Below are 12,820 nucleotides of genomic sequence, written 5' to 3'. Positions count from 1 at the left end.
CCCCCCCCCCCCCCCCCCCCCCTTCACTGTTTTTTTTAATATTTGCAGAATCTGAAGCAGACAGAAGCTTTAGTGAGAAAAAACCTAGGGTATTAGGTGACAGTGGGCCTTCTGTGGTTGAGTTGAGTGGATATAACTTCAAGCGGAAGGAGTTCGACATTGAATATGACAATGATGCTGAGCATTTACTAGCAGATATGGAATTCAAGGACACCGACTCCGCAGCTGACCATGAACTTAAATTGAGGATTTTGCGCATATACTCGAAGAGGTGCGACAAAACCGATTTAGTATTATCTTAGATGGTGTGGTTATGTTGCTGCTCGGAATTTTATTATTTTGTTATTAAGGGGATAGGAAGTTCGAAATTCTCGGGTTTAAGCCTCCATTTTGAATACTTGATTATTTAGAAACCCCTGTCGTCTTCTACAACCTATAGGTGGGCATTGCCTCTATACCGATCAGCAGGTGGGTCATCTGCAGGAGGAGAATCTTGATACTCCAATTATTATTATTATTACTACTTCTTGAACTACTTTAGCATTATCATAACTATCTTGAGAGTGATTATTTTGTTAATCTGAAGCAATTGTTATCCAAAGCATTAACATTGTTCTTCTACTTAGTTTATGCTACTGTATGCAGATATTTTGGCAATCTTTGTTTAATTGATTATTAATAATCTAGATTCATATGCATTTGGACCTGTTGGCAGGCTTGATGAAAGGAAACGCAGGAAGGAATTCATACTGGACAGAGATCTACTCTACTCCGACCCATTTGAAAAACATTTATCTCCTGAAGAGAGGGCAATATGTCAGCCCTATAAGGTCTTCATGCGGTTCCACTCCAAGGAAGACCAAGAAGAGCTTCTTAAGAATCTCATTGAAGAACATCGCATTGTGAAGAGAATACAAGAACTCCAGGTTTAGTTATTGACTTTGCCTTTTAAATTATGCGGCTGCTTGGTGCTATCAATTGACTGGTAATTCTATCTGGAAAGAGAAATAATCAGGCTAGGATACAATTGAAAATACATGTGCATGTAAATATTTGTATAGATTTGGAGTCCCTGACCTTTGTTTTTTTCTCACGCCCTTGCATTTTCATTCGTTTGTTCAATGAAAACTTGGTTTCTTGCCCTCAAAATAAAATCAAGCAAGAATAAGTTGTTATCTGGGTTGCTGCTGCATACTCATTTTACGTTGAGGCTCATGGCATTTTAAGCCACCATAGGGAGAAAAAAACTTGGGCGGTTGGAGAGGAGAACAAAACATTCTTTATAATGGTGTGGAAACCTCTCCCTAACCGACACATTTAAAAACCTCGAGGGAACCCCAAAAGGGAAAGTCCAAAGAGGACAATATCTGCTAGCGGTGGGTTTGAGCTACTATAAATGGTATCTAGGCGATGTAACAGTGAGGAGCTTGAGCCCCAGAGGGAGGTGGACACGAGGCGGTGTGCCAGCAAGGACGCTGGGCCCCAAAGCGGGGTCGATTGGGGGGTCTCACATTGATTAGAGAAGGAAACGAGTGCTAGCGAGGACGCTGGGCCCTGAAGGGGGTGGATTGTGAGATCCCACATTGGTTGAGGAGGAGAACGAAACATTTTTTATAAGGGTGTAAAAACCTCTCCCTAGCAGACGCTTTTTAGAAACTTGAGGAGAACCCCAAATAGGACAATATCTGCTAGCGGGGTTGATATGTTTATGTTTGATATGGTCAAAATTTCTTATTTCAGACTACTTTGCATGATCATCATATTGCAGGAAATCTCTCTATTGTATGATTTAACTAATTTAATATACATCTTGTAAGTATAGGCAGCTCGAGCTGCTGGATGTCGAACAATTGTCGAATCAAATAGATTTCTTGATCAGAAAAGGAAAGAAACCAGAGACAACAGCAAGAGAGTAAAGGAAAATAGTCAAGCTGTTCCAAGTGATGTATCAAATCATCTCAAAGGAGAACACGATGACAATCCCAGGGGCAGTGTAAAAGAATCTCCAAGATCGCAAGGCAGCGGCAAGGAACCATCTCCAGCAACAACGTGGATTTCGAGCTCGATTCACGATTGGGACATCACGGGATTTGCAGGCGCTGATTTACTATCTGAAATGGTGAGAACATTTTCTCCTGTCTTCCATATTTCTCTGGTTGGACATTGGTTCTCTCCTTGCTGCGATAAACCGTTCGTCGATGTTATGTTTAATCGTTTTTCGATGTCTTCGTGTAGGAGAGGCGACTTTGCTGTGAGATACGAATATTACCAGCTCATTATCTGAAAATGGTGGATATCATATCAGTTGAGATGCTAAAAGGCAGTGTTACAAAGAAATCTGATGTCCATGGTCTGTTCAAGGTGGATCCAAGTAAGGTAGATAGAGTTTATGAGATGGTTGTGAAAAAGGGAATTGCTCAAGCATGACTTGGAGAGTTTTGTTCTTGTTAAAACCATATAGATGCAATAATTTGAAAGCCGAGATGGAACCACTGACCTTTTGGAATGGTAATTGGTGCTTTATTCACTCTGATACGTTCATATTAGCAACTTGATGGTTCGATTCTCGCTCGAAAACCTAATTTTTGTGCTGATATAAGATTTAACCACTCGTATATTGTATCGAGTAAGAAAATTTTTAAGATTTTCGTTATCGAAAAGGTTCACTGGAGTTAATATGAAGGTGTGATGAAAGGCCTCAAGAGTCTATCACTGTTTCAAATTGAGATTCAAACATTTGATATTTCAGTCCAAAATTGTGATAAACGTTATCGTAGTTCATATGTAAATAACTCTGATCTTCTATGGTATTCCTCTGGTAAAATAACTCCAAAGATAGGCTCACACTCTTTCAAGGTCAAAGCAAAAGTACGGTAAATTTTAGCCTACGACTTTGCCTCCCTAAAACAAAAGGAGTCCGTTTACAAAAGGAGTCTGTTCGAGGGTAGCCTACGACTTTGTCTCCCTAAAACAAAAGGAGTTTGTTCGAGGGTAGCCTACGACTTTGCCTCCCTAAAACAAAAGGAGCTTGCTCGTGCCTCCCTAAAACAAAAGGAGTCTGTTCGAGGGTAGCCTACGACTTTGCCTCCCTAAAACAAAAGGAGCTTGTTCGAGGGTAGCCTACGACTTTGCCTTCCTAAAACAAAAGGAGCTCGCTCGTGCCTCCCTAAAACAAAAGGAGCCTGTTCAAGGGTAGCCTACGACTTTGCCTCCCTAAAACAAAAGGAGCCCGCTTGTGTCTCCCTAAAACAAAAGGAGCCTGTTCGAGGGTAGCATACGACTTTGCCTCCCTAAAACAAAAGGAGTCTGTTCGAGGGTAGCTTACGACTTTGCCTCCCTAAAACAAAAGGAGCTTGTTCGAGGGTAGCCTACGACTTTGCCTTCCTAAAACAAAAGGAGCTCGCTCGTGCCTCCCTAAAACAAAAGGAGCCTGTTCGAGTGTAGCATACGACTTTGCCTCCCTAAAACAAAAAGGGCCTGCTCGGTCTCCCTAAAACAAAAGAAGCCGGTTTGAGGGCCGACTAACCCTAATATTTTAGTTAGTTAGAGAAGGAGGTAGATGCGGAATAATCAAAATATTTAAATTTTAAAATTCACCTCACAACCGGCTTCACTAGTGGACGGCAAATATGTGAAGTCCAAAATCACCGGTAGCCTTTATTCCGACCTGCCGCCTTCATTCCCAAGATTTTTCTCCTCTCGTCGGAACTTCCGCCGTTGCATCTCTGTAATTTTGAAGCATTTGACTTCGTTTTCCATTTCACCGTTCCGGTATTCAACTTCTTCTCCTCAATGTCCTCCTTCAGAATCCTCGTCCGAGCTTCCAGGAGCCTGCACCAGAGCTCGCCGATCCTCATACGCAACCAATCACAGAACTGCCGTACTTTTCCGATTCTCTACAGGCAATTTCACGGTCTCGTTGATGAGATCTCCGGCAAGGTTGAGGTTCTTAAGCCGTGTTTTCAAGGTTCTCTCCTCTCGTGTTTTAGTTAGGGTTTTTTTTCACCATTGAATAGGCACTCCTCCATTCTGAAATCTTACAGTTTCGCTTGCGATTTCGCAATCTTTAGTTTCATGCTCTCATCACTCTTTGTGAGATCTTTGATTTCTATTCAATCTGGTTTCAAAAGTACAGAGAGTTTTCATAACTAAATTGAAAAATGGAAAGCTGATTTCATCTGGATATGAACGAAAAATGAACTTAGTGAGTTTTTCTTGACTATTATTGATGTAGCATTGTTTATTTAACATGATTTCGCATTTCTCATCATATCTTAACCTGCCTTGTTCTTAGATTTGGTACTTTTGGTGAGTTTTTGCTTGCTAATGTTAGGATTCAAGGTTGTTTTTCCTGTCACTGATTAATATGCTTCCCCTTCCAGTCTGCTCCAGTTCATGTGTCTCTACTAAATCATATAGTCTCCAATCCTTTCCCCTTCCAAAGATTCGGAGTATCCTCTACTGCTTCCCATGAATCTTCTGAAAATGAAGAGGGGAGTGCAAAACAAGATGATGTGAATTCTGAAGTGTCTAACCAAGCAGAGGAATTGAGTTCCACAACGGATTCCCATTCCACCAAATCGAAATCAAGACGGCAGAGAAGGCGGACAATAAGAACTGCATTTTCCGATTCGGATTCTGAGTGCGACGAACAACCTTCCATGGATGATCTGGTAAAATCACTGGCGCGAAAGGAAGAGCTTCTGAAGTCTAAGCACAAAGAGATTGAGAAAATGCAAGAGAAAGTCCTCTGTTCTTATGCAGAAATGGAGAATGTTATGGACAGGACGAAACGTGAAGCAGAGAATTCAAAGAAGTTTGCCATTCAGGTTTCTTGAGTGACATACTCTTAATGCTATAAATTTTACGTCGGGATTCCTCCCGGTACTCGGTTTGCTTAAACACGAGCTGCTTATGTGTGTTATCATATGTTTGACAGAATTTTGCAAAGAGTTTGCTTGATGTTGCTGACAACTTGGGAAGAGCTTCATCTGTTGTTAAAGACAGTTTCTCAAAAATTGATGAATCTGAAGATCCAAGTGGAGCCGTAGCTCTTCTAAAAACCCTTTTAGAAGGGGTTGATATGACTGAGAAACAGCTTATGGAGGTGAATTTATATGCATAATTATCATGAGCTATTCAACATTTCAAGAGGAAAGCCCCAAGTTTAGTCTATTGTTCTAATGCTTAAGACACTTGTTCTTCAGGTATTTAAGAAGTCGGGGGTCGAGAAATTCGACCCTACAAGCGAGCCATTTGATCCGCATAAGCATTATGCTGTATTCCAAATACCGGATGGATCGAAGCCAGACGGCACTGTGGCTGTTGTGCTGAAGGTACTAGTTCCAATTTGTTATTCTGCTTATTCTCACAAGAACAAATGCATCTTAGTTCATATGCCAAGCAAAATTCATTTGATCAAACTGGAAAGGAACTGTCTTTTAGACTAAGCTATAGGCAAATTTAGGAACAGCCTGTTAATGCATTATAACAAATATTTGCTCTCAACTTTTTTCAAGAACATGAGATCATCACTGATTAGTTTAGGAGTTTGATTTGATGGACACTGAATTGGTTGTGGAGAGATGTGATTTTCTCATGTTTTTGTTATGATAGTCTGGATATATGCTACATGATCGAGTTCTTCGGCCAGCCGAGGTTGGCGTGACTCAAGCAGTGGAAGATAATTCAACGGATTGATGTCTAAAGATACTGAAGCTGCTATGGATCACGGGAAATGCTGTTTGAGGTGCAAACAACGATTCTATCTTTCCAATTGAATTAGAACTTATTTTTCTTTTGTTAAAAAGAATAGCATTGAGTTATTCGTATACCTACCCACCATGTGTGGTGCTTAAGACATTGTTACAAGCAAGCTTCATGTTTAAGCGGTCAAGGACAGAAGTCATTCCCGAGATTATCTACATGTTCAAGCCAAAAACCCGGATTAACGATGGTGCACGAGGGTTTCTAGCCAGTGTGACCATCTCGAGATGTAATCAAAACCCCTTGTGAGATCCCACATCAGTTGGGAGGGGAACAAAGCATTCCTTAAAGGTGTGGAAACTTCTCCCTAGTAAATGCATTTTAAAACCTTAAGAGAAGCCTAGAAGGGAAAAACCAAAAAGGACAATATCTACTTACAATGAACTTGGACTGTTACACTCTTGCTCTCGAGTGTTTATGGCCATTGTAGACCAAGTGTGCACAAGGATTTCGATTTACACATTTCTTCTAAGCTTTTCATCCTAGGAAGAGAGACCAGGCAGCTTCGCTTACTCTATGAACATTTTGAAAGGGCTGGTTTTTCCCAAAGCATTCTGATTGCACATTTTTATTCAGGAAGAATAAATACACTTTCCACAACAAGCAAATTCTGAGAAAGTCGTCCTAGATTATATACTCATCCATCCCCCACTAACACCCTAAGATCATATACAAACAGTCACTATAACATACTATGCTTCCAATTTACTACTGCATGAGATACTAATTTCATAAGAGACTTACTTCTGCTATACCATTGTCCATAGGGTAAACCCGGTTTCAGCTCGGTCCCGTTTGCAGACTTTAAGAGCTCTTACCGGCAGAATCTTGTTTCGGGTTCTGACCATTCAAGCACAAAGCCAAATCTAAATTGTTCCTGTTTCCATCCCGTGGGCTGTTCAGAATCTTGCTTGTTTCCTGCATAGAGAATGATTCAAGTTCATCAAGTTCTTGAGAAGATCTACCATTTTGTACCGTTAGATCTACCATTCAAGTTCATCAAGTTCTTGAGAAGTTCTACCATTTTGTACCGTTAGATCTACCATTCAAGTTCATCAAGTTCTTGAGAAGTTCTACCATTTTGTACCGTTAGATCTACCATTCAAGTTCATCAAGTTCTTGAGAAGTTCTACCATTTTGTACTGTTAGATCTACCATTCAAGTTCATCAAGTTCTTGAGAAGTTCTACCATTTTGTACTGTTAGATCTACCATTCAAGTTCATCAAGTTCATCAAGTTCATCAAATAGCTACATTTTCTATGATTATGTTAATCTGGTAAACTATGCCACAGTTCATGAGTATGTGAATTGGAACTTGTCTCTCAGTGCGCCCCACTAGTAAAGATGACTTCCATTCTTCCTGGTTTCCTGAACCCAGAACTATACAGAGAAACCCAGTTTTATAACGAAAAAAACAAAACCACTCAAGTTTTCCGTTTCATTTTGTTTAGCTTTTTTTAGAACGACGATCGACATTCGAATCTCCAACCTCAAAGGAAGGAGTACATGTTAAATGTCGTTGAACTATGCTCATGTTGAACAGAACCTAGGACATGGACATGACAAAAACATGTTTATTAACTAGTTCATGCATCTATATGCTTATAAAAATGAGTTCGATGCATTTCAATACCATTTTTGTTTTGTATAATTATGTGACTATTTATCATACTTAAATGTTCAACAAGCACAAGTTCAATACATGTCCAACAGGTGTTGGAGCGTTTAAGTGTCCGGTATGGACACACTAGCCAAACTAAAGTGTCCGTTTTAGCACAACAATATGTGGGCAGATCCTCTAACCTTCGTATATGTCTAAATTAGTTGAGCTATGTTCTACGTTCAGAAGATAATCGTGTAGAGAGCAAGAACAAGAACAAAGAAACTTCACAAAGTTAAAGAAACCAAGTTGAAATCAGTCAGTCACCTGAGTTTCTTCCTTGAAAACCTCATTGACATTTAGCTCTCCCTGAGCCTCATTGCCCACAGTAGCCGTCTTCGACGCCGACTGGTCCATTTCTTTCACTCTAACTTCATCTTTGACACTCCTCAATCCTGCATTTTTCTGCTCCTCCAGCACAGCAATCTGCACATCACAACCAACACACACAAATTGTTTGCTCGAAGTTAAATCCTAATCAAGAAGAACAGAGTACGAGATGACCTAAACTCACTCATAATCAAGACACAAATGAACAGAAACCACATCCTTTCATGAATCGTTGCCAAAAGTAAGCGCATACTAAAATCGGTAACTAGAAATCAAAAATCGCTGCATCATCCATCAAAATCAACGATAGACGAGATCAACGAAGAATTTCAAACGGAATCGCAATCGCTCGCTCACCAAACACAGAGCATCAATCGGACATGAAAATGGATTCAAATAGAGCTTCAAACTTACAGGAGTGTAACGGAACTTCCGTCTAGGAGGCTCTTCAGGCGGCGCGGCAGCTCCGTCCGCTTCCGATGAAGTAGACGGATGAATCGGAGTCCAGCGACATAGAAGAAGCTTCTGAGCGTTGGATTGGGACTGAGAAGAAGTCTGGTAGTTGACGCCGGAGGAAGAAGAAGATGCCAGCACCCACTTCTTCTTCCACCTCCGGACGGGGCCGTTGAAGACGGTGGCCGCCGGACCGTACCGCGACGAGGCTCGGCCCAATCTGGATCCGATTCCCTCCATTGAAGTTGAAGCCCCAAAAAAAATCTTCTTCAGCGCCGAGTCCGTGAAGCTTCCACTCGTAGACAACCGCCATAACAACAAAAACGACACCGTATTTTAACTTATACCATACTTGTAAATAACCTGAAAATTTAAGGGCATTTTGGTACTTTCGATTCATTTCTTCAATTTATCGAAAATATTTTGTATTATCTTTCAATTTAAAAAGTTTCTATTTTTGATTCCTCAAATTTTTAGATTCTAAAGTGGAGAGTTCCATTCATATTGTTTGTAAAATCTAAGCAATCTTATTCCATATCCTTATTTGGTAGGACTCGTGCTCGATATGAGTTTAATGTTTCTAAACTTGTCGTAAAAGTTGCTGTAAACGTTGTACCGTTTTCTAGTATCTCAACCATCTCGACCTTTCCAGTCTTGCAAATCTTTGAGTCAATCGAAGAAATAACCGTAAAAACGGTAGTAACTGAAAAATAGCTAAAACTACAAGATTGGGCGGTTCGTAGTGCGATTTTTTGTGGCAATTACTTGGTTCATAAACGCTCCTCCACCTGTCTCAGTTGTCTATGAATTTTCTCCTCCCTCAACCACGACAGAACAAGCACGAAACCCCTAAATAGTGGAAAAATCTAGATTCATTGACCCAAAATTGAATCGAATCCAAAATAAAAATCAGAGAAAGATCGAGCTTACCACCAGCCCTATCGTGATGCTTCTATTGACAGATAAGGCACAGTAATCGGCGACGACATAACATATACAAACAGTAACAGTTGACAATCGTTCGTATGATAAAAACGAGCTAAAGAAGCCAAACAATCACCAAAGTGGGTTTTTCCCTAAAACAAAAAATGAAATCGTAGCCAAACATAAGCTCGATGTCACCACATAAGATTAGGCATAACTATTGAAGAATGATTCCACCACATTAGCCAATGACACGAGCGACGATGGGTTTTAGGGTTTTCCTTGGATTGCATGCCCACCAGTTATGAGACAAACTCGTGCTAATAGCTTTTACACTCACGACTTGAACTTTCTGTCCCTCAAATATAGGTCGTTACACATTGCGACGTGAAACAATATTGTCCCAGTTTAAGTACCTGACAAACCCATTTTAAATCAATTATACTCAACACGGGTCAGGTTAAGATATATACTCGTCCCGTACATATTAGCATCGATCTAAGATGATCAAAGCCCGTCAACTATAAGCACATATTCTTTTTATAGCTACAAAGTCAGTAAATGACTCACAAAGCATCACACTACAAAGTTATAATGAACAAAAAAGAAAGACAGAATATGGGCAGCTCCTTTGACCTCTCTCTTTTGCCTGTTTGATTCATGTTCTTTCCTATGTAACATATCACATCCTTAAAAGACACAACAAACAAACACCAAAAGAGAGAAGAAAGCACTGTGTTTTGTTCTATGTTCTTTGGTTGTTGTTCATCTCTTGTTTATGCAAGCGAAAGCGATGCCACAATGTGAAAGAATTGAAGCTTCTCGAGAAGGTCTTTAGCATGATTCGTGGCTCTACGTTCCACTCGACTGAAGAGCTCCTCGCTTAGCCGATCGCCGATATGGGCGTCGACGAGAACACCAGAGACACTTCGACAACTGTTGGCTAATGCTCGACCGACCTCTGCTGCATCGTCGGGCTGGTTCACTACTAATGGACTACCTCCTTTGAAAACTTCAAGCTTGTTTATAGAAAAGGAACCATCCGCTTCTACTACCTCCTTGAAGTCTTGCAAACTAGGTGCATACACAGGAATGTTGAAACTATCACGTTTCTCACTACTGATCAATCCCTGCAGTAACAATAACACACTCGTCTTATTAGATAATTAGATAATTTATAAAATTTTAAATTCATATTATTGAACGAATCATCAGTCAGATTATAACGGTCTTATTCAATAATTTCTCGGTCGTGGTAACACAATCATTTTCCTTGTGACAAGTGGACGGTTGGATGGAATTGTGGGATGAAGGATCAGATGGCGAGGAATGATGGGGGGTTTAATCATGACCAATGGATGTGCATCATAAAAGTAGAAAGAAAAAGGGTTTAGTGAGACCGGCAACACCCAATTATTATTCCTAATTATGGGCTTTTTTTTTTTTTTTTTTGCTTTTTTGGTCTGCTAAAGGACAGATATCAACAAGTGGGTGGGGATATTTTTCAGTTGCATTTTTACGTACGAAATTAAATCACAGAAAATTAATCAACGGCTGTGATTATTCTCTCTAAAAAAACGTTTTTCTTTTTAATAATCAACGGCTGTGATTATTCTTTTTTTTTATAAATTAAATGGCCCATTTATTTAAAAATAATATATTTTTTTAAAATAAAATTATAAAGTGCATGAGAATAAGCTAAAAATTACATATTTATTTTTTTTAAATTTTTTATGTTAAATTAAAATTTTAATTCGTTTCTATAGTTTGGACATATTTTATTTGGTCGTGTTGTCTAGCTCATATGGTTTATGTTTAATTTCGATTTTATTTCAATTTGCCCCTTAAGTTTACTATTAATTTCAGTTTGAGCCGTATATTTCTAAGAATTATAATTTAACCCCTATAATATTAAATGGGTTAAATTATAATTTAGATTTTATGGTCGGGAGAGTGTTAAAATTCTAATCTAATTTTTATAATTTGATATATTATTTAATTTCTTAAAATATAGGAAAGATTTTTAATTTTTAAATTATAAGGACTAAATTCTAAATTTTCTTAAATTATAGGGACTAAATTGATAATTTAACTGTTTTTTTATAAATAATTTTAAATAAAATTTATGAAAAAATCCAAAAAATAAAAATAAAAATGTTGGTATTAAAAAGAATTAAGATATATATTTGTACCTCTTGGACAAGATCATCCCAAGCATCCTGAAAGTGGGTCCCAAAGAGGAGGCCGGCCCCACCTTGGTCGGTGGGGTCCAATGAGGTCCGTCCCAAGCAGACAAGGAACATGGACCCACCTCTCTTCAGCTCGTGGGCCCTGGCCCACAGAAATCCGGCTAGGTCCGTCTGAAATTGCTTCCGGTAAGCCGCCGCCGCCGCCTCGTTTGCGCCGTGGATCGACACCCTCCCTCTGTTGTACGCCGTCGACCTCACATCCACCACGCTCTCCGGCACCTACGTGTCCGTGGGTCCCACAAACTCAGTCATTGGATTAAATTATTATTATTTTAAATTTTTGTTCAATTTTTAAAGTTTTTTAAAATTAAGAAATTAAAAAAAAGACAATATTTAAAAGTTTAATAACAAAACTATATAATATTTTTAAAATATTAATAAAATAAAAATATTATCAATAATAACGAAAATGCTTACGTCATTACTCCTCGGGAATATTAAAATTAAATCCAACAAAAAATATATAGAAAAAAGAAAGTCAATAGTTTCAATTTATTATTATTTTTATTATTATATTTTTGCAAATTTCAACCGCCATGCATATAATAATAATAATAATAATAATAATTTAGAATCTCCAACAAAATATTCCATTGGAGAGTTTTTTTAATTAAAAATTATAAATAAAAATTAATATAATTTCGAGTACATTTAAAATTGATTAGGTAAATAATTATTTTAAAATTTAAATGAATTATAATTATAAATGATTTTTATATTTAATTTAAAAAACACAAACAAATATTAACCTGAGAGAGCCAATGCAAGGAAAACGCGGAGTGAAAGACATCGATGGACCGAGCTGGGAACAGGCGGCGGTAGAAGGAGCCGGGAACGCCGGCGGCGAAGTAAGAGCGGTGGTTGTCGGCAGCGAGGCACTCCTCCATGCTGCCGCCGTAAGTGGCCAACGGGGGGAGGAGCTGGAAGAGGGTATTGAAGTCATTTCCAGGGAGATCGGAGAAAAAGGCAGAAAATTCCGGTGGGTCGACGGCCAAGGCCTCAAAGCGCTTTATAATGTGCTTTATGATGACGTCGATGATGTAAATGGTGTTGCTGCCGCAGCTGCAGCCGAGATCCACCACGACGAAGGGGAGTTCCGGCGAGTTGAGATGAACTCCGTCTAGTGTTTCTTTTAGGAGATGAAGGACTGATCGGGCATGTTGTGCTTGAGCTTGAGAATTGTTGGCGTAGCTTGCTTCGCCTTTACCGCCTTTCATGCTTAGCATTCGCTCGAGTTTGATGTTCGAAACGACGACGTTGTCGCCCTTGGGAGCCATGGGAAAGGCGTTGTGGTTTTTATGGCTAAGATTTGGAGAAGGAAAGAGTGTTTGTGAGAGGGTTTTATGGTGAGGGTGCTAAGTTAGTGATGAAAGATGGTTGGCTTAAGAGAGTTGGATATTTATAAAGAAGAAAAAGGGGTAAAAATAATAACTTTTT

At 39.2% G+C, this 12,820-nt stretch overlaps 4 protein-coding genes across 5 annotated transcripts in view; 2 read left to right on the top strand and 2 right to left on the bottom strand.

Moving 5' to 3' along the window:
• The window catches only part of LOC111442934 (transcriptional adapter ADA2-like), a 7,781-nt gene extending 5,139 nt beyond the window's left edge, over window positions 1-2,642 (top strand). For both annotated transcript variants that reach the window (XM_023080496.1, XM_023080495.1), the window contains exons 10-14: window positions 49-271; window positions 716-926; window positions 1,823-2,119; window positions 2,236-2,435; window positions 2,475-2,642. In XM_023080496.1, the coding sequence (XP_022936264.1) occupies window positions 49-271; window positions 716-926; window positions 1,823-2,119; window positions 2,236-2,427 (923 nt within the window). In that variant the 3' untranslated portion in view covers window positions 2,428-2,435; window positions 2,475-2,642. The remainder of the gene's footprint in view (window positions 1-48; window positions 272-715; window positions 927-1,822; window positions 2,120-2,235; window positions 2,436-2,474) is intronic.
• A 1,150-nt stretch (window positions 2,643-3,792) lies between these two features.
• On the top strand, window positions 3,793-5,969 carry LOC111442938 (grpE protein homolog 2, mitochondrial-like). Its single transcript, XM_023080499.1, has 5 exons — window positions 3,793-3,939; window positions 4,383-4,829; window positions 4,940-5,107; window positions 5,208-5,336; window positions 5,617-5,969. Exons 1-5 carry the CDS (start codon window positions 3,793-3,795, stop codon window positions 5,698-5,700), a joined length of 975 nt encoding a protein of 324 aa, XP_022936267.1. The 3' UTR covers window positions 5,701-5,969.
• A 215-nt stretch (window positions 5,970-6,184) lies between these two features.
• LOC111442943 lies at window positions 6,185-8,510 on the bottom strand. The gene is made up of 3 exons (XM_023080507.1): window positions 8,172-8,510; window positions 7,695-7,853; window positions 6,185-6,684 (listed from the first exon to the last, which is right to left on the bottom strand). The coding sequence occupies exons 1-3, from the start codon at window positions 8,448-8,450 to the stop codon at window positions 6,571-6,573; spliced, it is 552 nt and encodes a 183-aa protein (XP_022936275.1). The 5' UTR covers window positions 8,451-8,510; the 3' UTR covers window positions 6,185-6,570.
• A 1,084-nt stretch (window positions 8,511-9,594) lies between these two features.
• LOC111442937 (indole-3-acetate O-methyltransferase 1-like) lies at window positions 9,595-12,820 on the bottom strand. The gene is made up of 3 exons (XM_023080498.1): window positions 12,133-12,820; window positions 11,327-11,602; window positions 9,595-10,264 (listed from the first exon to the last, which is right to left on the bottom strand). Exons 1-3 carry the CDS (start codon window positions 12,658-12,660, stop codon window positions 9,911-9,913), a joined length of 1,158 nt encoding a protein of 385 aa, XP_022936266.1. The 5' UTR covers window positions 12,661-12,820; the 3' UTR covers window positions 9,595-9,910.

This window comes from Cucurbita moschata, unplaced genomic scaffold (genome assembly GCF_002738365.1).
Source record: "Cucurbita moschata cultivar Rifu unplaced genomic scaffold, Cmos_1.0 Cmo_Scf00005, whole genome shotgun sequence".
Taxonomy (NCBI): Eukaryota; Viridiplantae; Streptophyta; class Magnoliopsida; order Cucurbitales; family Cucurbitaceae; genus Cucurbita; species Cucurbita moschata.
This window is presented reverse-complemented; position numbering and strand designations above follow the sequence as displayed.

Bases quoted from the DNA above. Each gene is read 5' to 3' on its own strand.
- LOC111442938 (XM_023080499.1), top strand. From the start codon at position 3,793: ATGTCCTCCTTCAGAATCCTCGTCCGAGCTTCCAGGAGCCTGCACCAG. The intron at 4,830-4,939 runs GTTTCTTGAGTG...TATGTTTGACAG, and splicing joins CAAAGAAGTTTGCCATTCAG to AATTTTGCAAAGAGTTTGCT. The intron at 5,108-5,207 runs GTGAATTTATAT...CTTGTTCTTCAG, and splicing joins CTGAGAAACAGCTTATGGAG to GTATTTAAGAAGTCGGGGGT.
- LOC111442943 (XM_023080507.1), bottom strand. From the start codon at position 8,450: ATGGAGGGAATCGGATCCAGATTGGGCCGAGCCTCGTCGCGGTACGGT. The intron at 7,854-8,171 runs GTAAGTTTGAAG...TGTGATGTGCAG, and splicing joins GGAAGTTCCGTTACACTCCT to ATTGCTGTGCTGGAGGAGCA. The intron at 6,685-7,694 runs GTGACTGACTGA...TTCTCTATGCAG, and splicing joins TTTTCAAGGAAGAAACTCAG to GAAACAAGCAAGATTCTGAA.
- LOC111442937 (XM_023080498.1), bottom strand. From the start codon at position 12,660: ATGGCTCCCAAGGGCGACAACGTCGTCGTTTCGAACATCAAACTCGAG. The intron at 11,603-12,132 runs GTTAATATTTGT...ACGGACACGTAG, and splicing joins CCTTGCATTGGCTCTCTCAG to GTGCCGGAGAGCGTGGTGGA. The intron at 10,265-11,326 runs GTACAAATATAT...TTGTTACTGCAG, and splicing joins GGGATGATCTTGTCCAAGAG to GGATTGATCAGTAGTGAGAA.